Source organism: Corvus hawaiiensis, chromosome 26, assembly GCF_020740725.1.
Source record: "Corvus hawaiiensis isolate bCorHaw1 chromosome 26, bCorHaw1.pri.cur, whole genome shotgun sequence".
Lineage (NCBI taxonomy): Eukaryota > Metazoa > Chordata > Aves > Passeriformes > Corvidae > Corvus > Corvus hawaiiensis.
In genome coordinates, this window is record NC_063238.1 from 20,458,170 (window position 1) to 20,484,832 (window position 26,663).

General features: G+C 39.1%; 1 protein-coding gene across 2 annotated transcripts in view; it reads right to left on the minus strand.

The window, feature by feature from the left end:
• TRIQK (triple QxxK/R motif containing) overlaps positions 1-26,370 on the minus strand; it is a 68,245-nt gene extending 41,875 nt beyond the window's left edge. The window contains exons 1-4 of one of the 2 annotated variants that reach the window (XM_048286733.1): positions 26,277-26,370; positions 9,032-9,134; positions 8,759-8,798; positions 8,464-8,544 (exon numbers count right to left, since the gene is read on the minus strand). In XM_048286733.1, the coding sequence (XP_048142690.1) occupies positions 8,464-8,544; positions 8,759-8,798; positions 9,032-9,121 (211 nt within the window). In that variant the 5' untranslated portion in view covers positions 9,122-9,134; positions 26,277-26,370. Of the gene's footprint in view, positions 1-8,463; positions 8,545-8,758; positions 8,799-9,031; positions 9,135-25,806; positions 25,974-26,276 lie in introns of those variants that run through there. The other variant, XM_048286732.1, reaches the window with a different exon arrangement.
• Between the last annotated feature and the right edge of the window lie 293 nt (positions 26,371-26,663).

Below are 26,663 nucleotides of genomic sequence, written 5' to 3' on the forward strand. Positions count from 1 at the left end.
AGATTTCAAGTAAAGTATTTCAGAAATTAAGCAACACATTAGTGACTTGCATATATTATCTGTAAATTTATTAACTGAAACCAGAGTGCTCAATCAGGGCAAATTATTTGTTTTCCCACATTCCACTTACTGTAGAGCTCGTTGTTCACTTCATGGTGCTTTTCCATACTGATTCAACTACTACAGGAATGAAAAATCTCAAAATAACTTTCAATGTGTGAATACTTTCAATAGTGCTTATTTTAATCAGCCTTTACCATCAAGTAAGAGCAAAGGTTAGTCACATGATGTTTGAGATTTCTGTAATTGTAATTCAAATCAAGTAACATCTAATAGCAAAAGCCTTTTCTTCATTCTAGCAGTTTGATCTTCCTAACACCATTCTCCTTCTGCCCTGTAAGTTCTTTTCTTATCCAACATTTAAAGCCTGCAAGCAATGTGTAGAGCCGAGCAGACAATCCCACAAATATTTCAAGACCTTGAAAAGCACAATGTAGCCAGTTCCTAGCTTTCTTCCAAAATAAGGCATACTACAAGCAAAAGCTTCCACCAAAAAGAAAAATATTTTTAATAGAATCCAGTTACAGAAATCCATGACAACATGCAATTAATGGACTGCATGATAGCAATCACCAACGTGACTCATTACATTCAACTCATTACAAATCCAGATGACTATTCTATGGTCATGCTTACACTGAACATAGGCATCTAACACATTCTTTTAAGGCCATAAATAGGTGCAACACCTGATGAACTACATCATGCACATGGTCACATCCTGAAGCATGAAATACAAAAATCCCTTCAGTTAAACCTCTTGAATTGATCCAAGGTGATTCTTACGTTTTTCTTCTCAGACCACTGCCCTGCAATGCTTGCCAGACTCCTTGCTGCCTTCATTCCTGCTAGCCTAGACAGGGGAGGAGCAGCAGAGGTTTAAAAGATCACCACTTTACGTGGTAGGACAATGGCTGGACAAAACTTAACTGCACCCAAAAAGCCCAGCACCACTTCTCATAGCATTGTAGCTAAAGAAATGCAGTTACAACTATGAATTATGTTCACCTTAATTATCTATCAAATAGATCTTGAGAGATGCATCTGTGCTGGGCATTTCATTCTTATGCCTGCTCCACTGCTTTGTCATGATGAAATGAGAGGAAATCAGATCTGTAGTTCGCTGCCCAACTCTCCTTGCATTTATGTTGATGTAATATTACCTACAAATATAAGCACATGCACCACACATAGAGAATGTGTATATATGAACACTGTATACATAAAAAATTATGTCTGAGATTTTTTAGAAATGGTTGTCTAAAATTAGATTTACATATTTGCATTGAGATTGGAGTACTTTGAAGTCCATCTTTCACACATGAGCTAAGATTTTCAAATCCTGGTGAAAGAATTTCTAAAAATGTTAAACTGCTCTGCCTCTGAATGTAGTCTATACATGCTTATATGTGTCTATAGCAAAAATTTTATGTATTTTGTAAAGGATTGTAAGAGCTTTTTCTCAGTTGATTTTGACTGCAGGAAGGAACTCACTGAAGAATTGGATCAGAAGCTGAGAGTAAGTACGAACACAAATATGTAGCATTGCAACAGCCCTGTAGACACCGGATACCTTACAGGAATTGCAAGTGCTTGAAATGACACCACGCTGAAAGGCAGTTCAGCAACTAGAAACATGTCAAATTTCACTCTCATTTACACCTATAAGAAATTTGTAGCAACTCCACTGAGTAAAATGTTGATAGGGTTGATGAGATTAAAACAAGAGCAGACTATGAGCCTCCATCTGTATAAAAGTACTAAACAAGTGTAGTATGAATGTATAGTAAAAGTAGTATAATCAAACAAGCTCAAAGAAACTTTTGCTGTGGAGAGAGGATGAGAGCCAAGGATTTAGATACACAACCTTTCTCCTCAGCTTCTCTTCGAGGTGTGTGAACACATTCCCGCAGTCCTCTGGATCTGCAGCCACCCCTCCCATTCTTGCTCAGACTGAGTCCATGTCTGCCCAACAAATGGAAACTAAATAATATCCACACAAATGTAAGTATATATCCAGATCTACCATCACCTTTTATGCTCTAAGCCAAGGCAATAATACAAGGAATAGCTCTGCTGCGTTGGACTTAAAAAAATATGTGACCACAAACTGCATGTTCTTAAAATCCATCATCAGTCTTCACAGAACATATTTAAAAACATCCCAATCATCACAAAATGTGGATTAAATTAGTATAGCCAGACTAGGCTTTACTTCACAGCAGTGTTTTCCTCAGCTGCTCCCACTGCTTCCAAAAAGTGATTCCACTGGCACAAAATTAAAATCAAAACAGTACTAACTGACCAAAGGATGTAGTTCATTTTTCTGTGACACCAAAATTCATTCTTCATAAAACCTCCTCCCAAGAAAAGGGACTACACATGGTATCAGTGGCCTATCACTGTGAAGTATGAAACTCAGATTCCAAAACTTGCCAGCAGTCACAAATAATAGCAAAAAAGGGCATTTTTTCCTACATCTCTTTATTACATGCTTAATAGTAGATTTTTATTAGAAAAATTGAAGTGAGGAAATGTAATGTTCCATATGCAAAAAAAAAGGTTACACTAGAATTGCCTATTTCTTGGGGGTTTTTTTCACTATAAATAAACAGTAGGAGAAGACTTACCTTTTTGTCTCAACTTAGTCAGTATTTGTTTCTGTACTTTTCCCCTCTCCTCCTTTCCTATTTACAGTAAATAGGTGATTGACATTAAAATAGGGAAAAAAAATTAGACTAGTTAAAAAAATAGACCAGAGCATTTTTTTATTCCATTGGCATCTGTCCTCCTACATCTTTGCTTACGGCAGAGAAGAGAAATCTCAATGATGTAGATGTTGCCTTCTGGTTCCTTGCCTTTTCTTAACAGACAAAAGATAGAGGAATTGCTGTTTTGTGACAAATAGTGAAATTTTGAAATTTTCAGTACAAATTCAGTCCAAACATTTTTTGCTGTTGCTGTTATTTCAGAAATTATATCTAAAATTTTCATGCTGATAACAAGCATTTCTTGATCTAAAACAAAACAACCACATTTCACTTCAAAGTATGCAATGTATTTAAAAGAAAAGTATAGAAATGTAACATTTTCCCTCTTTTTAAGCTGAAAAGGAAGGCTGATAATGGCCAGGTTTTTTTGAGTATGCAATGGCACTACTCAGGACAAGGAAGGTGGAGGCACACTAACTCCATAAAAGCACAGAGAAGGTAAACAGTAACGGAAAACATAGAAAAGGTCAGGCGGTAGAGAGTAAAGACAACTCCTTTAGCAGTAGGGCAGGTGGAAATGGCAATCTGCCACAAGAAGGGCTTCTCTGTGGAGACAAGAAGGCAACAGGTCTATGCTCCAGCTGGCAGATGGAAGTGGGAACCCCAGAGATGTTCATGCTGCCACTAGTCCCCAAGCTTTTCTCCATCTCAGGGCTACAGTGAGAGCAAAACCTTGGCCCCAGAACGAGGCACCTTTCTTCTGGACAAGTCACCAGTCTCCACACCAACGAATTTTTAAAAGACCCAACTTTACCCACAAAGTTTTATCTGTTAGTTCATGTGGGCAGTGCTCTCTCCACTCCTGCGCTGGCACAGCAGGACTCAGGACTCCTACCCAGTCCCCTTCCCTGCCCCATTGCTCCATGTGTGCCATGCCAACGAGCACCACCTCCATCACGAAGTCACCGTGCTCACTCTACCATCTTGTGCTTTCCAAAACAAAAAGAGAATGTATTTTCATTCATAACTTTTACTCCTTCCCAGGGGATGTGAGGAGCCTTATTTGCTCCAAAGAACCCCTGGGCTATGCCTATATAAGATCCAGCTCCTAAAAGACCAAGCTGGCAAGCCAGGAGATACAGAGCAGACAATAGGCAGACCTTTGAGTCTACAAATTGAAGGTTGAATGATTGGCAAACAACCTCTCCTCATGAAAAATTATGCTAGAGCAACACAATAGTAATGGCAGCCAAAAGTATGTCTATTCCTGATTTGTAGACCAGGTTTTAGTTATACTATAATCCTCTCAGTATGCCTGCTTAGGATCCCACAATCACACAAGTCATGAACACTACCCACAAATCCTGCGGCTTCCATGCCGAGCAAGCGACACACCAGATGAAGAAGGATGGAAAATATACATGTGGAATTGTTCTGGGAACTTAAAGCACACATAACAGTAAACAAAGCAAATATGGTACAAAACCTGTTGCTATTTTCACAGCATTTGTGGAGCAAAGCTGCATAAATGCGGAAGGATGCATACTGCCTCACACCTTTCCTTAGATTCCAGCAAATTAAGCACAGCAGCACAAACAGCAGCAGGGAGAAGGAAACACTCTGCAGAAGAGCTGCCCTGTTTACTGCTGCACTACAGGTATATATTTGGGTATGTGAGCCAGAGATGAATAAGAAGTGTTAACATTACTTTTCCTCATGTGTCTTCCACAGCCTTGGCTGCTCATGGAGATTTGAACAGGGAGAGATTCCCTTGGAGCCATCCGCCCTCCTCCAGGCACAGCTGAAGCCAGTTTGAAAAGGCTGATGTGGTTGTCCCCTGTCCACTCGGGGATAGGCTTCAAGAAGCCACTGCCAGTTTTGTCTGATAACTAAAAGATTGCCTCTGCTCCCCCCTGAGAAGGCAGTGCCACTGTCAGATACTGGAGCACTAGCTCAAGTGGCACTACAGACAAATTTTGGCTGGTGGCAGGAGACATGGCTGAAAGCCAGCTGACAGAGAAGAGCAGTATCAATCTCTGTGCTGGGGGAATCCCCTGAAAATGCTACTGAAGCAAATAGCAACAGCTAGCGGCACAGAGGCAAACAAGACACAAGCGATCCTGTTCTCCTGGAGAAGAGAAAAAGGCAAACGGCTAAACTGAAGTAATCAACAGGAACTTGAACCATGGCACAGGGCAAACATGTGGCATGCCGTATGGAAACTCAGCACAAAACAGAAAGCTTGGAACAAAATGAAATTAAAAATCTGGTTTTATTTCAAATTACTCCACTAAACATCTAACTGAAAATTGTGTTGAAGTTGATATGACTTCGTGACATGTTGTTCCTTGAAGGCTGCCATTTTCCATCAAAAAAAAGGTATGAAAAGCATTTCAATCTGGTTACCTTCTATCCAGCAAGGCTAGAAAAGCTTACAACTTACTAAGTTGTAAGCTAAAAAATAACATCACACCATTAGTCAGCAGGAGATAGCTGTTCAGCCAGCATCTATCATAATGTTTTCAACAATCCATAGATACCAAATGCCTGGAAAAGAAGGCCGGCAATCACTCCAAGCATGGATTTTGAGCTTTAAATGCATTTGATAAATTAATTTTTTTAAAGACAAGTCCTGTGCAGCCTCTCTTTCTTTACTGTTTCTAGATATAATCTACCTCAAAAAGGGTGATGAAATGTCCATCTCCAAAACAAATGAACCTGGAGCATTAGGGCATTCTGTATTCTGAAGGATCATCTGTTGAACAGCTTCACACTAAAACATCCCTGCAAAAGTACCTAAGTTGTCAAATCTAAGTTTTAATGGATGAATGTGTTTAAAAACAAAATAAATTCTTTCTGTATAATTTCTAATAAGTACCTGAGTGAAATCAGGCCAAGAAGAGTCAAGAGGAGTTAAAATGAAGGATCTAGAGCCATCTCTCCTATGAGGAAAGGCTGAGAGATCTGAGAGTGTTTACAAAGGAGAAGACTAGGCTCAAGGACTTCATCAGTGTATATAAATACTTGAAGGGAGGGTGCAAAGAGGACAGAGCCAGGCTCTTCTCAGTGCTGCCCTGTCACAGGACTAGAAGCAATGGGCCCACACAGAAACACATAAGAAAAAAACCTTTTACTTTGAGGATAATCAAACACAGGAAGAGAGGTTGTGAAGTTCCTAACCTTGGAGAAACTTAAAAGCCATCTGAACATTGTTCTGGGCAACCAGCTCTAGGTGGCCCTGCTTGAGCAGGGCAGATGGATGAGATGATCTCCACTGGTCCCTGTCAACCTTAACCATCCTATGACAAATGGAGGAATTATTACCAGTTACACAAAACTATATAAGAACAAAAAAAATCAGTAATGACAAAAAAAACCCCCAACTTTCATATTCATGAGGGCAATAGTGGGCAGTATTTGTCAATAATACACCTATTTGTCCTATAATACACCTAAAGGCATAATGAGACTAGAGCGTTCACTAATGAGACTAGAGAGCTCCACTAAGCTCTGCTACCATGCCTAAAGATAGCCCAAAATGCTTACACATAAAACTCAAACACACCTGCAACACTTAAGTATAAAACCATATCAATAAATTTTCAAACTCTCCCTCTTATATTCATTAAGTTCAGAGAACTAATTTCCATTGGCAAACTCTATAGCTGTATCAGTGAATGACCAGAGTGGGAACTGAAACAATCATCATCAAAAGGCAGAGCACAGTCTATTTTAGTTCTTGTTCTCCATCCTCTAAGGAATATCACAATCACAGAAACACCTCCTAGGTTATATAGTTTATTTGCCTGCCAGCATGAGATTCTTCCCTACAATAATTTTTAACACTTGCTTTTGCCAAGTTAAGAGCAATGTATCATGTCTAAAGAAAACGAGCTTATTATGAACCCCCTCTATATTTTGCAGTGCCCAATGGATGATGCTGCTGTAGTGTAACAGGGAAGGTGCCAAATTGTTCAGACAACACACCAGGCCAAAACTGTCAAGTCAGCAACATAACAGGATCCCTCTGAGTGCTGGGCCCCAGTACAAATACTCCTAATGCCTTGCTATAGTACAGTGTCCTCTCCCCTGCTCAAGGCACAGCAGATCAGTCCTGGCATCTCACAGCTTTGAGAAGTATAACAGTGTCACACAGTAGTCATGTGCAAGAAACAGCACAAGTTGTGCAAGAGTGGGAGGTATTGAGCCTCCTACTTAAATGAAGCTTTATACCTGCCCTGGTCTCTCCAGGGGTCCTGCTGGTCACCACTCTTTCACTCTGCAGAGGATTTCAAAAAACAACTCCAACCATGGTCACCTGAAAGTGTTCACAAAAAACCAAAAAAAGCAACTCTAAAGGTGGTGGTTGAAAAACAAGTGACCATGACAAAAAACAAGTGGAGAAAATGCCAAAAAACTGCTACAATCATCCTCTATCCAAGCACCCAGTTACATAGGATGAGTTGTCCCAAAAAGAAGCTGCAGGGCTCCCGTTTCTCACCAAACACGTTTGGGTGAAATATTTGTGGTGTCACCTTCTACTGGGCAACAGTTTCGTTGCAAGGTTTTCTACACAAAACCTAAAAAACCCAAAAGCAGAGAGTTCATATTTTTAAACATTTTTCTATTGTATCTGCTTCTCATCCATAAAGGCACTCACAAGCTTTCAGCTATGTTTCTCATAGAATGAGCCAAGGAAATCAGCCACACAAACTACCCAAGATTAGGAAACATAGACCACTCCATAGCTATCTAAACCAAATTAAATACAAAATAATCCCTTACTTACAACTTGATGAGAAGTTGAAAAGACCACTAAAACAGTTACATTAAAATAATCAGGCAGCACTAAAAAAATTAAGACATGACAAAAATACGACTGCTCACATAATCCTAGTTCTTTCACCATGAGAATGCACATTCCAAACAACTTTTTTTTTTCCCCAGACAATTGTTGTTCTCTGCATACTTAAACAGATGTGTGTGCTTAGCAACTGTAAAAGTAATTTACTTAAATAACTGACTGCAGATTAAGGTATTTCATTTTATATACAAACTTTTAAAATACTGTGAATTTTATATTATTTAACATACAGAGACAGAATCCTCATATATGGATTTCAAAAATAACTCACCTTTGCATTTAAGCAAAGAAAGAGGGATTTGAGTTTGCTATCTAAGTATCTATGTGAAGGTACACGTGTGCATGTACATACTTCGTATACATGTTACCTACATATGTAGTAGGTAGGGACAGAAAAAATCCTAAGAAATGAAATTAATATATTCAAAATATCCATTAGTGTGAGAATAAATGCAGTTATACAATGCAAAAGTCTGTTCAGTGTATCAAAAATTGTTATGAATGAGGAAAGTATCTTGTTAGAAATGCCCATATATGAAATTAGAGACAAACAGGAAAATCAGGAAAGTTCAGCCAGTTCAGAAACATTGTGAAACCACTTCACTACAGTATTTCACTAGTGTACACAAACACAGAGCATATACTTTATCTAAAGTCACTCAAAATACTGTCTTCATAAAGCTGAATGAATTACTCAACAGCATATAGAAAATGAAGTTTTTGAATAGGAATGCTACATTTTGTTACACTAGTGAGAATTGCTGGGGGGGGGGAAAAAAAAAGTAGGGGTTTTTTTTAAGCACACAAACTTTTCTTTCAAACTCTTACCTATTTGTTTCCTGTATTGGTCAACAGGAGTCCTTGATGTAGAGGCATCTTTTCTACCCATTGTTTTCAATCCAAAAATCACTGTCAGTATCAGAAAAAAAAAAACCAAAACAAAAACCACAACATTATTCCTAAATAAATTACCAACTAAATCAATTGCTTATAACATCAGAAAAATGGTAACAAGCAACATTTACATGATTATACACAAAGACATAAGCCTTCCCAGAGTACAATGAAACACTGGAGTTAATCATCACTATTCTGAAGACTATTAGATACATTCTAAACATACCTTTTTCTCCATTGCATGGGTTATTAACATTACAGAATGCCTGTTAGTTTGAATAAAGAAAAAAGAAAGGATTTAAACTGATTGCACTGTAATTCAGCATTTGGTACCATTGAATTACATTTCTATATAATTTATTTCTTTAGTAAACCAGGGAATGAATGTAGTATTGTGAGTTGCTCCCATTATTGGCAAATACATTTATAGCACACACAGGAGTCAAAGGCAGGACTAGGCATGTGTGCTTTCACAGGTGAAATTGCTCCGGAGACCCACCTGCAGACACAGCCCTCCAGCCATCTTGAGAAAAGGGAGGAGCAGATACCTAAAACACAGCAACCCCACACTCTCCTGCCTTCCTGCCATGGGCTCTAGATACCTGTGAATGAAAAGGAAGTGGAGAACAAAAACTGAGAGCTGGGGCTGTGTGCATTTTACACTTCTTAGCCATGGTATTGATAGTTTAAATCACCTTCACTGCATTTAAATAACAACCATCCTAACTCTTGAATGCGCTTCTCATGTTGCACAGTCATGTTGCACACCTCCTCACAAGGTGACACTAGGATTGCACAAGGAACTGCACTATCATCCATACAAAGATGGTCTTTCTGTTATATTGATGCTTCCACACCATTCATGTAACTGAACAAGCATCATCTGAATAGTGCTCTAACAAATTCGTGATGTATCTTTTAACATGCAAAACCTTATGGTTTCACATTCATCCCCTCACAGGGCTGCCACTCAAGTGGCAGATTCTACAAACATGCTCATTTCACCTCTTTTTCCCTAGTTAAGAAATAACTGGCTGTTACAGTCACACTCAAAACACTGGGATCAAACCATTTCGGCTGGGCTGAAGACATTACTCACCACAGTGATGATAAGCCCCACCATCTGACTGCCTGTACGACACAAGAGTCCCAACATCAACACCCACACTCATGAGAAGACTGACATTTTCAAGAAGTGTCAGATTTACTGTTCAAGAACAGAAGACACACAGCAGCCAACCCCTGCCTTTTTCCAAATGGCCCTGGAGAGCACTGTGTCAAGGGCAAACTTTGGCTGAATCATCCTGGGTAGCCACAAACCATGTGCAGATTGTGCACATATGGCTGTGGAGTATCTGCAAGAGTTGTATTTTTCTGTTAGGCATAACCAGCTGTGCTACAGCAAGACGAGCTTCCCTGGTTGCTGCCAAGGCACGCTTTCTGGGAAGTGCAGCCCTGGAAGACACTGAGATGCCAAATCATGACCCAAAAAGCATGCCACGGCACTGCTGAACACTACTGCCAGCATCCCAAACTTAATGCATTCACCATTTTCTCCATAGCTTCAAACACGATTTAAAATACAGTTGCAAAAATGACACCCACCAGTTATTTCTGCATTTTAAAACCACGAAGTTTATTATTTTATATTTATTTATTCTATAGGAACTACTGGCATTTAATGTCAAGTGACAAATCCAGGCTCCTCAATTTCACGTGTGGGACACAGGGCATAAAATGAACTTGCATACTCCAAAGTCAGCAACTTTTGTTAAAATGTATTCAGGAATAATAGCAAGGTACAGAAGAGTGCCATTAATTTTTAAACTGAACTGAAAATTCAATTATAGTGTTCTAATTTTTCCATACATTACTTTGGTTGAATTCAGAGAATACTCCCTGCTTTATGTAAAACACGTAAGCAGTGAATCGTAATCCACTGGGTTGAGTTTCCCCCTCTACTGTGCTTCAGAGAAATTCTCTAAACTGGGTTGTATTTCATAACATTCACATCATAATAATTAGAATGGAAAATAAAAGTATTGTTTGAACTTTCAGCTAACTGAGGAAGTAACAGATACATTTTTGCACTGCAAAACTAGTTCTTGGCTTTTTTCTGCCACTGTTAAGAGACTGTTTTGACTTGCCTTTTGCAATTTCCATAGTCTACTAATGGTTTATAACAAAACATCAGCTGTGAAAGATGTTTGCAGTTTTAGCAATGCCAATAAAACACAAGAAGAAAACACAGGCAAAAATTATTTCCTGACTTAATATGAGCCACAGAGATACACGCATTTGCCCACGTGGCTCAGTGTCACCGACTCTCACATCTAGAACCTCGAGTCCTCTTTGTTCTTCAAAGGGATGCAGTAATCCTCACTCATTTCCACTGCTTTGATGGTTAGATAGCAAATGCCTGAGAAACCCATGGAGACATTGGCACACAGAGCCAGTGACTAATAAGACAGCTATTTGCATAGAAGATCAGCCACAATTTAGAACGTGTTGTGATAGATGTGGAAAGGGAATAATAGAACTATATTAGCATGTACGAAATTGAGATTGTTTTCAAAATTTAATTCCTTAGGGACTATGGCTCATCACCTTCTTTTGTAAAGAATCCCACATTCCCCAAGGAGGCAACTTGCCATGAGCCAGATTTAAACTAAAATATGGATTAATAAGAGGTACTATTTATTATTTATGAACCTTGCTGTAGGTTTTCAATGCAACTTTCTAACCATTTCTCGATAAAGAAAAAGCCTGAAACCTTTGTGAGTCACAAAACTAATTCTCCCCATTTAAAATAGCAGTGGTCATCCTACAATAGTTGGTCATCTTTACTATAAAAGAAATTTACATTCAGGTGTCTGAACACTTTGCTGCTTCTGACATCAGCAAATGGAGGATCTGGCTTCTCCTATATTTCTTTGCCAAACCAAAGGGATAGGCAGCATGGTGTGCTGCATGCACCCCAAGCAGCCTTCAAGTCCCTGGAGTTTTAATGATTACATAACCATTTAAAAAAACATGTAAAGGAGCTCGTTACTGCTCCTTTTACTGGCTATTCAAAATATTTGAAAAGTAATTTCAGATAATATGAAGGGAAAGTGAGCCATCCTCAACTTTCAAGCTTTTATAAAAGATGGTTTTAAGAAAACAAAGCGAGGCCCCAAAGAATGATTTTTTGTTTACTTCTGCTTCAGAGATACTACAAGATTAAAAGACATATTTGTTTTTGTGGTACCCTTCACTATTTTGTCACCCCCTTTGGCTTCCCCTCTAGTAATTCACCTTTGAAAGTGTGCACACTCAGAAAAACATAAGATTTTATTCTTCCCTTCTTTTACTCCTAAGCAGTGGCTGATAGTAATTAAAACACATAATAAATTCCCTATTATCACCTCTAAATGTCAATAGCATTCTGTGAGATTAAAATGAGTCCTAAATGTCCATTCAAGGTCTGGCTACACTTTAAATCCCAATTCACTGTTCTTGATGTATACATAGCATTTTCTATGCCACTTAAAAAATAAATTCCAGCAACTACTTTAATGAAATAGAAACTTACTATGAATGACTTTAGGAATACTAATAAAAAATAAGAATAGGATCTATACATACAGAGATTGCACTTTCTACATTATTGGTGCAATACACCAATGATTAATAACAGTGGTAAGTCTTAAAAGTATAAACCAGTGAACACTGAAAAGACCTGCCTATCTGCATGTGTACAAACTTTCTTAGCAGTGATACTTGATAGCATGTCTGCACTCTTCAACAGTAGGTGGCCTAAATATTAACAGTGGGCACATTAAAGAAATCACCAATGAAATAACTGGTTTTGTAACTGAAATATAGTTAGTCAGCTGAGAGAAAAACAAGCAAAACTTCAGGACAGGAAAGAACCACTACAGAATGTAAAGCTACTGGACCCAGTCTTCAGCATCTGTATATATGCAGAAGTTCCTCATCTTTAATTGCAAATAGGTATCTACCCTAAAAATAACTCCTTTTTTGTTCATTTTGTTGGATGTAATGCAGATTGATCATTTGAACTCATAAACCAAGTAGTTTTTAATATGATTCAAAGATGCTGTGAAAACTTACTGATATCACTGACAGAACTGGTCTTCTCCCAGTTAACTCCATACCTGATAGTTTAATAACCAATGGATATTAAAATATTTACAAGTTACAAGAGAGCAAAAATAGCCTTTTATCCACCTCAGGTAAAAGTCAAGGAGAACATCAGATCCTCTGCAAACATCACGTTATCCCAAAGAACTGGTAGCACTACATTTAAAGTGGGAAGCCATCTGCATGTAGGTATTTTGGAAACTGTTGCTGCTGGTTATTTTAATTGGCTTTTTTGTTTTACTGCTGAAGTACAATAACTAAGGTCTGTCTACACAGCAGTGGATGTAGCCTGAAGCCAGAATTGGTAAAATAATGTAGATTAATTATTTAACCATACTGTAGCCAAGAGAAAGAATTTAAAAATCTTTACTACTACTACTACCACCTTAAAAAAAACTTAACGAAACTGAAAACAAAATACATTCATATTCTTTAGGTAAATCTTACAGTAGTCTTCCATTCCTCTGGAAAGTCTCTCTCAAAGAATGAGACTATTATTTCAAAGGAAAGAGTACCCTGCCCATGGTGCTTCTTGAATAATCTCTCTCTGCTTTATTTGGGGGTTTATTTATTTTTCTGTTAATAAAAGGAATGTAATACTTCTTTACTTAATTTAGCCTTGAAGAGAGCACAGGTGATTTAAATTTAATGAAATTTAGGAAAATTAATCAAAAACACAGGATCTATAACTCCAGTCAGAACAGATATTAAAATAATTTCAACTTTCTACACAAGGACAACAAACACTGTACCACATCCCAAGATTCAAACCATACAGGAACTACAACCTTTACTCGGGCATATCTCAAGCTGTTTCATAGCTTCATGTAAGCACTAGGAACAAAACATACATTGTTATTTCCCATTAGTACCCTCTGCACTCCAGGGAAAGGAGCTGCTCTATTGTTTGTTAGCTATACAGAACCTACAAACCCCATGAAATTAGCTCTGCATTTATTTAACGAAAGTAATAAACAAGTTCATAGGAATTTTCAGCATATTCTCATGGATGTTTCAAAATCCTAAGGCAACATATTCTGAAAAACTAATTTCATCAACAACCCGGATTAGTTGTACTAAATTTCAGGAACATAACTGAGACACACAAACAACACAGCAGGCCATCTCCACTCCCTATGCAATGAGTGAAGAAAGAAATGTAATGGAAAGGAATCCAAATCACCTCTGGCAATCTTGCTTTCTTGTTACGTTCCCAAACCTCTTCAGAGTGCCTAAAATTTGGTGGGATTGTTTACACTCAAATATTTGTATTTTCTCCTCCAGTGAACAGTCAACATGCTTTTCCTAAACATAAAATGTTTTTAAACATCTGAAGAGTTGAAAAGATTATCCTTAAATGTACTCATAGATAGGAGAACAGTGAAAATTTCAAGGGTGGCAAAACCTGAATAAGATTTTTTAAAAGAACTTAATATTTATGTAAAATTGCTTTCTTATGCAAAAAACAGGCTATTAAAAATGTTAAAAGGTTCCTTCCATTCCCAGGAGAGTACAGTTTGTCTCTGCTTCTACAGCATGAATATGTACTAGGCCAAAACACACTTATAAAAGCACTACTTACACAGAAGAGATCTATTTAGCAATTGGTGTTATTGATGTAAAAAAAGTATGAAATTTTGCAGAATATTCCTAACTGTAGTGATTCTATGCACCTTACATTGAATTTTCATTATTAGGATGTTATATCTTCAGAACAAGATTCCCTACTTACTTCAGTGACAAGTAGAGCTATAGCATGTGTGAAACACATATTCAATTTAATATGAAGACAAATCCTCATCTGAACAAATTTAAAATTCCAAACATTCAAAGAGGAACTTTTTCCCCCCATTTTTATGAAACTAAGATGGCACTGATGTGTCAAGAAAATATCCTTAAAGAAGTTCATGAAAGAAAAAAACACACACATGGTTCATTTCTGCCTTGCCACACAGTTCAAAATGTAGTACTTCACAGAGGGAAGAGTAATCTCTGCTAAAAGGGAAAATTACACAATAAATGACACCATATGCAGTATTTCAGAATAACATTCTTCAAAATAACAGAATCTGTCTAAACATTTTTGGGGGGAGTGGGAAGGACATGGGACTATGGTAGAAATCAGAGCAAAAAAGGGTAGAAAGAGAACTGACATCCAGACCACCCCAATGCCTAGAGGCACATCTGCCAAGGATGGATACGGCTTTCACGGGAGCACCTGCAGGTGCTGTACAGACACCTCTGTGGCACGAGGTATAAGGAGGACATCTCCACTACCACCACACAAAACATAGTGAAGTACATGATCTCTGCCTCAAAAGTTCATCGAGTCAAGAGCAACAACAAGAAACAATTATTTGCTCTGACTCAGTAATTGAATCATCAGCAGTGGACACTTTTGCAGTTCAGTTAAATCCGAGCAATTTTACTCCCTCTTTGATCCCCACCACATACCCCTTCAGCACTCATTTCCTTTCATAAAGTAGGGACTAATTTAAATAACAGGTATAAAGCTAGAGGTCATAGACCTTAAATTTCAAAATCAGCTTAGTCTGCCTAAGCACTTCACATTCTTAAATTTAATAGAGTCCCATGTGGTTTTACTGAAGTCTTACTCCAAAACCACAGAGATTCTGTTTTGCCCTCCTAGGGCATTGTATTACAGCAAGGGAAGAGTGGCTTCTTTCCCTTCTTTAAATGAGAAATTAAGCCCTCTATTATCCCCTCTTTAGTTTTCAGAACCGACAAAAATTCTATTTTTCCTAAATGTTACTTCTTCCCTGGTACTGCCACAAGCTATAGCTTGCTATAAGCCTGAATGCTTTAATTATATACATTTGTTAATTTCTCATTTGTATATTTTCAAGCTTAGGCTCATTTTTGATGGAAATGAAATTCTGATTTCTTCCTCAAGTGAGAAGAAGTATTTAGGGATTATCCTTCCCTTTAGTACGTCCATCTTAAACTACAGTTTTCAACCATCCAGAGGACAGTGTTTTACAAAGTTTTCAATATTGCAAAATAGGACAATGACCTTCATGAAAATAAATCTTGTAACTTTCAAAGTTATTCACACACACAAATTGGAACAAGTCATAATTTCATATTGATCATGCTATCATGCTTTTGTATATATATTGTATCATGTTTTTGTTTCTACAGTGCCTTTCTTTTCACTTGCCTTATCGTAAGACTACTAAAAATCTAAGCTTTCTGAGGGAATTATTTAAAAACTGAAACAGTTTTTTTGAACTAATATATCAAAACAAAACTGCTGGATTTTTTCCTTTCTTTTCACACTCCTGTGCTGTTTATTAAAAAAAACCCTTTTTAAAGTATATGAGGCTAAGTCTGAGCTTAATTTTTCTCCATTAATTCTAATATTGATACCTATTTTCCTTGAATATGTCTATCATTCAAGCAGAAATCCAACTCTCGGCAAATAAAATTAACTTAATTGAAAACCAGAAGAGAAAACAGCCACAAATAAGCCATGCAGGCACAAAGCTGGGAGGCAGACAGTGCCCTTCTGTAACCTATTTCACTGTAGTATAACACAATGTCCCATCACATGACTTCAAGTCACAGTAATTGCTGGAACTGGTTACCACATTTATAGCCTAATGATTGCTTCCCTTCTTACCCTGAGCAAGCTTGCAAGAGTTGAAAGCACGCTACAAATGACAGCAGCAAATAATACTTCATTCCACATAAACCTAATCGTAACACTTCAGCAAAACTAAATTATTAGCTCCATTACTAAACCTGGTGTTCAAAAGGACTTAAAGGGTAATCTTTCCATCCAGCATTCAGAACAAATGTGCATTTTCTTCCTTTCTCTCAAGCTACTGCAGCTCAGTAAGTATTAAAGAGACTGATTTATAAATGAAGAAAAAATAGTTTAATGCCATTTTTTTTTGTTTCACATGCTGTATTAGGCATTCAGGAAAGCAACTCAGCTTTAAAAAAAAATTACCTATTCTAGTCACCAGGCAAAAGAAACATGAAGTATAGAGTTTAAATTTGATGAGTTTGGTATTTATCTTTTCCTCCATTATTCAACAGCTGATTAAAGATAGAGTAATCACAGAATCAGTCAGGTTGGAAGAGACCATCGTGGGTTATCTGGTCCAACATCCCTGGTCAAGCAGGGTCTTCCTAGAACACATGGCACAGGACAGCATCCAGATGCAGATTTTACCCACAAAGACCAGAACATACAGCTGGCATGCATTTCAGTCTTAACACAATATATCTTTTTTTGTACTTTTTTTCTTTAAAACCGAGACAAAAACCAATAGATAACCAGTAGCTAACTTAGTGTTAACAGATAAAATGTAAAGTTCAGCCTTACAACACTTAATAATGAGCTTAATAGTCAGGTTTAGTGAACACAGACCCATAGATGTTAGCAGCAGCATTTTCAAAGCCAAGTAAGTCCTACTCTACTGGTTTTGAAGGATTAGGCCATAACTGGGTGAAAAGTTTAATACGGTGTAAATAACATCAGCTCAGTAGCTTCCAAAGTAGTTCAAAACAACAGGGCAAGCACACTCTCTGCAGATTTTATCTAAATTGCTCAAGACTTGGCTCTCCTGAAAACTACCTAGAGATCCCATTAAAGGCAATGATTTATAGGATAAAGAATAAAGTAATAGCTTACATGATACCATCTCTTTGGGAACTTTATATTGTATTTGGGCAAAAAGGGGAATATAAGATCATTGATATCTATCTACAATCTGAACCTTGAACAAAGATTGAATTAAAGGAATGGATCAAAATCAGGCTAAAACCTTTATATGCATCCAGTGGAAAAATAAGCTTTGATAACCATCAGAAAATCTGGTAAACTGTTTCCTTGCCTCATTTTAAGGCAGAAAAAATTGTGATGCACAGCTGGGAAGAAACACAGCAAAATGAAAAATCATCAACCAGCAGGAAAGTATCAGTTGAAATAGTAGAACATCATGTGAACATCTGAAGATTTTGGATGCAACCATTTGTGCAAATGTCTGACTGGGCTCTTTTCATGGCTCTTCCCACTAATGGGAATGGGGTGGGAGGAGACTGCATCCCCGTCTCTTCCCTCTGCTCCTAAACAGCATGCAGGCATGTCATAAGGAAGAGATTTTGCTTCCAGATTCATTGTCCAGAAGAATGCCAAAAGAAAGGATGACACTGAGACAAACACATTAAAGAAAAGTATTCCTTTGGATGTTGCGAGTCATTCAGTATGAGTAAAATTCTAGTTACTATAAAAATACTGGTGAAGTACAAAATTGAACACATTTTGATGAGTGGCTGCTTTAGGAGATGGCACATTTTTTTAAGATCCTAGATTCTGATGTGTTAAAGGTTGGCCTTTTCTGGCCTAAAAGATACCTCTGATGAGAGATTCCTATACCACAAACCACTTACAAATAGAATAATTATAAGTCTGCTAAAAGATGTAATTTGAAAAGCAGTTTGTGATCATTTCATCAGGAACCTAGCCTGAGATGAAACAGCAGGTGACAAACCACTCCAGTTGCTCAAACTTCCTGGGTGCATCTCTCTCAGCACTACAGATTTGCACATGCCTTTGGGCTACAGTCAAGCAGAATGTGTGCTTCTGCCATGAAGTTTTATTAGGAGAAGGTGCATGCACTGCCTGAAATCTAGCCTTGTAGATGACAGACAACAAAAAACCTTCTAGAGCATACAGTAAAATGAGTTCAGATTGGTTTTCTTAAGAATACACCAACATCACAAGAAACTGCAGGTTTGTTCTCTTCCTGCTCCAATTGCCCAGTCTGGCCACTACTGCATCAACAGCTGTACAGCTCTGAAACTAAAAGTTTAAGAAGAGCTGGGTCAACTCTGAAAATGAAGCTGTTGATTCCTCTTTTACCTTTCAAAAGACTTTATCCCATGCACTCAGCTTTAAAGCTGTCCCAGTTGTTTCCACACTGATCTACATATTTATTTCAATAAGGTGAGTAAATAAAAATGTCTAACAGCGTAGTACAGGGGAAACATCTTTCTAGCTCTTCACTCTTTCCAGCAACGAGTGCTTAAGTGTGAAGGCTCAAAACCCAAAAAGAGACAAGTTTGGTCAGAGAGTCATTGCCCTGAGCTTTTTCCTACACACATTATTCCCTCCCCTTCAAGGTCCCCTCAAGGTACCGTACATATTCTATAGTGTCCTTCTATGGTCAGGATACAGAACTGAACCAAGCCTATACAATATACGTAACTTGTGTGCAATAAATGACAGAATACAAGTGCTTTGAATTCCTTATTCTGCATATATGGCTATGTTTTAGTACAGCATTCACATTTACATCATAATTTCCATGGCTCTATATAAACATGCATGAAGATAAACAGGCACTCTTCCCATGCAAAACTGGAAGAATTCACCCAGAAGCTTTGCTTTGTAAATTATTTCAGATGTATTTTAATAAAGCCATAAAAGATATTAGCAAGTGTGCTGGGAACTTTAGTTTTAAATTATTATGACCTGTTACTCTAACAGAAGTTATTCATAGTCTTTAACCCCACTGGTGTATTTAAAATGAAAATAGTTTCAAGTTTTTTTCTATAGGTTTTGTCTCTGTAATAATTTTTCCAGAATACCCTTCCTGTTTAGCCTGTTGGTCTCTACCTTTGTATAAACAAAGATACCAAAATAACCCAGGCTTTCAAATTATTCTATTTTCCAGAATAAAAAGTAAGCAGCAATCTAAGAACGCTTTATTAACCTTTTCACTCCAAATTACAGAAAGATTAATTCATAAATTAAATAGCATGTCAAAAAAATCCAAGGAAAGCAACATCCACCCTTGCTTTTACCATTTTATGATCTCAGAAGCAAAAAAACAAACAAACAAACAAAAAAAAAAAAAAAAAAAAAACCAAAAACACAAAAAACAAAAAACCAGGAAACTATTAGTTGCTGCAATTCTTAGCAGTTCCATTAAAATAATACTCAAATTTGTTGAAAAAACAAATTCTAGAAAGCTTTTCCATGCTGCATATATATACAACAAAATAGAAACAATGCTTTTCATGTCCTCTGCAAAGGGAAGAAATGACAAATTCAGAGAGATCCAGCTTCCCCTTGCCTAGGACACTAAACAGTACAGGTGGGCCTCTGCAGCAACCAGGTGGAAGGGAGAGCTAACAGAGCTCGCTGAGGGAAGGCAGACGTGTGGTCAGAAACACCACAGCAAGCTTGAACCCAATCTCAAACCCACCTATCAAGGGCAGTTCTACTAACAGAACGTAAGTCTGTGTCTTTCAGGACCTTCATCATGCTTTCAAATTTTTCAGGACATGTTTTCCATAGAAATAAAACTGGATGCAACACTCCAGCACTGGTCTTAACATGCTCCTACCCCTCCTCTCCTAGGCAGTACCAGCCCTTCTTGACACTGCCCTGCACTTGAATCCCCTTTGTCTACAGGACCTTCCCCACAAACCTCTAAGTCTTCCCTCAGCCACAGCTTTACAAGATAAAATATTTCCATTCTGCACACACATCCAGCATTCCTCATTCCTCAACACACGCACACAAACTGCATTCTAACATACTCATGTTACCATGATCTCAGCCACGCTTTAAACTTCATCCTTTCTTCATCAATCCAGAAATCACTGAACTATTCACCGTTTGCCATTATTGCCTGTATGTTTACACACAGACAACTGACCAAAATGGCAAGCATATCACACCTGATGCAAATGCTGGGGGAAGTCCCCACAAGCTCTCAACCATTGACAGTGGCCTCTAGCCATTACTTCTGAGTGCTGGCAGCTCACCAGTTCTTTATCTATTTTATTGTTACTGTACAGTCCTAATTTTAAAATTAATTTTAGTTGAATAACAGTAAATCAAGGACCTAACCAAATTTAAATGTTAGCTAGATAAATAGTGTGCATTCAGTCTGACAGCCAAGACACAAAAACAAAACAAGTAATACACTGCTTCAGGTTAACTGTTTCCTTTTGGCAAGAGCATAAATAATACAAAACTGGTCTAGCTAACAGTAAAGTAAGTGATGCAATCTTAACTGGAGGCAGTGTAACCAGCTCCACACACAATGAGAGCAACACACAGCCTACTGAACAATTTTTATGTATTTTTATGTAATACACATTACATGAAAAGATCTTTTAGGCTTGATCACTTTTAAAAGTAGACAAAACCATGGGGTCAGAGTTTATCTAGAGATGGTGATATGGTAAAGCCAAGTACAGAAATGTCCTCCACATGGACTTGGTAGAGTGAGAAACTGAAAATACAGGTAATTTGAAAAAGAAAGTTTTAAACATTTTCAACTTAAAACTACAGAGGAGTCTCATCAACAAGCTGTGAGTGTCTGAGAGGCTTTAAGATGTTGGTAACCCAGGTGCTTATCTCCTGCCAGGCTTAAGGAGGCTACAAGAAAGGACAACAAAAGGGGCTATGTTCTCTGCCCAGGACCCAATTCCCAGCGCCTGCTCAGCACAAGGCACCCTAAAACAAATGTGAGTTCAGGCGAGGGAAGTGAACTGAGGTGCAGGTATTGCCAGCTCTTCCATACAGACTGCAATCTGAGGGGTGGGGAGAACCGACCAGCTGGCAGCATCTTAAACTACAGCATTTAAGGCTTCCAGAATACATCTGCCAGAGCCATTTGTGAATAAATTTCAGCATAAGAGTTTGTAGAATTGAGAACTTCATATGTAAAGATTACAATGAAAACACAATAGATAAAAGCACAAAAAGCTACAAAGGCTGATTGATAATGAAAATGTGAGAGGGAATTATCATGGGTAAACTTAACCTTTTCTTCATTTACACCACACAGCACAGCCGGAGAGAAAACAATCGAGACTTTGAAATCTACTACATTTTCAACCCAATCTGTTTCCCCAGTATAAAAACAGTTCATGAAATAAAAGGTTATTATTTTTTTCCACTATTTATTTTATTTCAATAGAAATATATGAGGATTAATTCAGCTTTCTGGCTAGAGGCAACTAACTACAGACAATGCAACCCCACTTTCATTTTGTTGTCTTATCTAAGACTAGAAATAACAGCATTAATAAGTGGCAACAAACTTGTGTAGAAAATGGTGTGCTTCAGCTTGCCCTCTGGATTTTAACTCTCCACTACCATGCCAAACACTAACCTACTGCCAACATTTGCTCTTTTACCCTCTCACATTTCTCCTTTCAACTGTAAGTGACTTCTCCACCACAAGTTTCTGCTGTCAGAACAGTCTTTCCCCATTTATCCAGCTCAACATCTAGTCCTGGATTTCTGCTGTACCCTTTCTTTCCTATCGCCCATGCTTCTTTACAAACACTGCTGGATTTACATTGCCTAATTCATCAGCCTTTCTTCCCAATTCTGCCTCGGTTTTGACTGTAAAACATAGTGAGTGAAGGATGATGACAAGAACAATCACAACACATGAATGAACAATATTTTGATGATGTATGAATTATCATATGTAAAACTGCAAAAAATCCCAAGATACAATAAACAGTATTGTGCAAAGCTCCACTGTCACTGCAGTGTGTTTAGAGACGGAATCAAACTTAATGCTGATTTTTAGCCCTGTGGCTAAAAAAACACAAAACAAATGAGAAACAAAGGAATTAGCACTGTCCATGTCAGGAACGCCTCAAGTATTTATTCAACCCACTGAATTAGAAGGGTATCTATGCGCAGCTAGTGATACAAAATCACCTGGGATTCCATGACATTTTCCCATGACCTTCAAACATAATTCTAAAGAATAAAAATGTATCAGGAATCACACACTGTTGCAGATAATTCTGCAACATTAAAGCTGCATTAATGCAAGTCCTACATGGAAACACACACAAAAGAACTTTTTATTCTTCCGTAGCCATACCAGTGACTATCTATGTTTGTCATTACATCAAACAAGAGCTCCTTCTTCTACAGCAAACACCACAGTTTTTCTGGATCCTTCCTTCTTATTTTCTTTTCAAAAGAAAAAAAATTGTTACCTGTTCACTTTGTGTGCCAAAAAATACTTCAAGAATAAACCTGATTAATAAAGAGCTATAAGATACCTTGTGTTTCCTCATCTCCTCTACCAACTATGCTACGAGGTTTACACTGTACATAATACTGCAATGATATATTGGATCATCAGGTTTGTTAACTAAAAGCAGTTTCAGTGGCCCTATGATTGATAAACTACAGGAGTATTAAAACATTAAAAATGTTAATCTTTGTAATAATCTCCTGAAAAATTTTTGTATTAATTTAAACCATGGATCATTTTAATATTTAATCATTGCAGACTTCACTTGGAATGAGGATAGCCATTCACTGAAAAGTACTTCATTTTTTATTCTGAAAAATGATCAGCTAGTATTTATTCTGTAAATCTCTTCACATTTTTTCCTCAAGCAAATAAACCCAAAAGCAAATGAAAAAATCCACAAGAGCAGAAAAATTTAAGGCACAGTTTGTGTCAGAAAACATTGACTTTCACACTCCTGTTTCCCAGGAGTAACTGCATTACAAGAGTAGTATTGTATGAGAGTCAGAGGATTGAGGGAGGCTTCTACTGCAAATGGAAATCACTGGCTTCTTTGTCTACACCTTACAACCATCTATGTTTCATTCTCTTTACATAGCTCGTAACGTGTAAGCATCATAATTCATTTATTCTTCACAAGTCCTTAACAGAGTGACTCGGCTCCCCACAATATTAAACTGGTTTAGGTTTTTTAACAGGCAACCCAATTTTGTAACATTAGCCCACTCCTATCCTCTCCTGTAATTCACAGCTTGCCTTGGTTAATGCAAAATTTAGATTAATATGGAAATATCCCAAAGAAAAAATCCTAACAACTTCCTAGTTATGATAAAAATCTCACAGAAACTCTGTAATTCTAATTGTGATTAACAGTAACTAATCTTGATGGTATCAATTCATTTCAACAGGTACTTAAAATTATCTAACCAAAACTAATTCATGGTCTAGAGAAATGAATTTCACAGACAAATGCAAGTATAATATCTTCACTGTGCTGCAAAAAAATAACCCAAAGAAAACAACCCTTGTCTTGTTTTCTACATGGCATCTACTAAAACTGGACGTTTCCTGGAGCTACTGCTGTAAGGTACACTGAGCTTCAGTTGGCCTTTAGACTGGGCTGCAGGAATTTGGCTGAAATATTTGAATTAAGTAAGTCCTAAAAATACCTTGGGCAGTACCACAGGTTAATATATTAGCTTACATGACTAGAATTCATTCTGTATTTTTGACCAATAGTGAGGTAGAAGATTTTCAAACTGACACACAAACCGGCTTCCCTATGCAAAGAGGCTGCAGAGGCTACATGAGCTACATAATCACAGAACTGGCAGAAGTGAGTGTGGCATCTTCCCATGCATATAAACTTACTCTGCATAGCTCAAATTCATGGAAAAAAAACCACAATCAACCAAAGAGCAGCAAAAAAGGTGCTGCCTTTAGTCCTGATTTCACGAGGAAAGTATGTATCTCCTTGCATATTACCTTTCGCTAAAGTACGTTCTTATGGAAAGACGTATGGAAAAATCCTGGTCATTCAATGTGATGCAGTAATAAACTCTGGAACTCAGTTGCTTGTATCTGAAATGGAAGGCATAGTCCTGTTCACGTGACTTTAAAAAAGACACATATGTGTCTTTGTATGAAATCCAATAGAAGACTTAAAGCTAATTACATAAGGAATTTTACCACTGTTAATCTCTGCTTTAAAAATCTGACGAAGAAAACTTTCAAAACCTGTATGTCTGAAGAGCTCCCACATTTGCACTGAAAAACCACTTTCTACATTGTTTTCGCAGATACAAAATACTATTTTAAGCACAATAAGAAGTCAGTTATAGAACACTGCGGTAATCTCTTCTTGGCTACATGAATCAAATTCACAGAATTCCCAGGATTGTTGATGGACCTCTTGAGGTCGTCTACTTGTGCTCACCTACTCTTGCTCAACCATGTTTAGCTAGAAGACTATGCATAAATTATATCTGAAGTAGACTTGCACCTTTCCAACTTCCGTGAAGACAGAAAAGAAATCCTAGCGAGTAAATTATATTATTTCATGACGAAAGATAATCACGTCAACAAAAAAATTGGCCAAACTTTTCTTTAAGTGAGCAGACATGTTATTTTCTGAACAATGAAGTTTGCCCCAGTCCATTTTGTACCAAAAAGTGATTCACCCAAAGATGACATGCCAAACAGCAGTACTTAAGGAATGGTTCAATTTTCCTCATATTTGTAGTATTTTGTGTATCTCTTAAATATCACTTTATACAGTTTTCCACCACAGATGTCACCTATCAGTAGCAAAAGCTGGATTAGAACGCAATGCATCTTTAATAGCAGGTATCCTTCCATTCTGACTAGCTTTTCAGGAATGAGCCTGGGCCCCAACAGGAAAGAACTCAAAACCTAAGACAGGTAATTGAATTACTGAGTGTGAAGGTGTGTACTGCATATACAGCCCCATTACACCATAAGCTCTTTCAGAGAGGGTTTCTGGTACTACTGTGAACTGTCCTTGTAACTGTGAGGGCTGATGAAGGTGGAGCAGCTTGCAAGCCACACGAACAGAGTGGCAGAGAATCCCCTGCCAACACTTCACATTTAGAAGTTTTGCAGCTCACATATTCTCACATATTTCTGTCCAGGATTTTCTGAGCACAGGCATGACCAGAGCACTCTGCAGAAAACACAAAGGAGTCCAATGTACCCGGAACACATCACGCCTGGAAGGCAAACATTGCCAGCTCAACAACTCCGGGCTGGATCAGATTTACTACACACCCACAGCCGGTCGAACACATCCAGCAGCACTACAAGGCCCGGTCTCACTGCGCGTGGGGGATCAGCACACACAAGACTGTCCAGCTCCACACACCCGAACATCCCACACAAGACAAGGCTCCACACACACACCCAACCACACCGCACGGGCCGGCAGCGTATGAGCAGTCGTGCTCACGAAGGACAGCCGTGAGCTATCCTCGCACGGAGGCACCGCAGGCTGCGGCCACCTCGGCGCCGCTGGTGTGCCCGAGCCAAGCCTCGAACACGGCTTCACCGAGGACACCTTGGTGAGGAGTACGCTTCCCTCCAATTCGGCTGCCTGGTGAGGGTCATACTCCTCCGGGCACGGAAAAGCAGCCCTGGCAGCCGAGGGATCTCGGTGCGGTGAACCAGAACACAAGCCCCGGCCCCAGGACGACGCACCGCGCCGCCTTTCCCGCCCACGCCCAAAATGGCGGCAGCAGCGTCGACCCCCGCCCGCCCCCAGCCTCTCAGCCCGCGGTCCGGGGGCGGGGCCGCTCGGATTGACAGCGCGCTCCGGCCAATCGCGGGGACGCGCGCTTCCCGCCGGCCAATGGCAGGGCGGGCCCGCGGCGGTCAGCGGGGCGGCCGCGCGCGCCGGCGGCGCGGGCCCTCCCTGCCCGCGGGCCAATGGCGGCGCCCCCGCCGCGCGGGAGGGGCGGGGGCCGGGGCAGCGCCCGCTCGGGCCCGGCGGCCGCGGCCTCTCGCCCACCCCGGGACGCGGCGCGGTACCTCGGGCCGAGCGGCAGAGCTCCGCCTCCTCCCTCCTCTCTCGGCGGGGAGACTTCCTGTGCTAGCGGGGCTCCCGCCACCTCCTGCCCGAGCGTCCCCGCCTCCCGGTCCCGCCCGCTCTGCCCCAGCCCCGCGGTACTTGCGGTGGCGAGGTGGCTCCCGCCCGTCTATGGCCCTCGGGTGTGCAGCAGGGTTTCTCGGGGATGATGCTTTGGGGGAGGCTGAAGGCCACGGAGTGTTTCAACATAGCTCACTCACCCTCCGCTCATTTTTTACCACTGTATTTCTTGCCTGTTTCAGAAATGTCGCTCCAGACTCATAGAGCAAAAAGCACGTCGTAGAATCACAGGATGGTTGGGGGTTGGAAGGGACCGTAAAGATCATCTA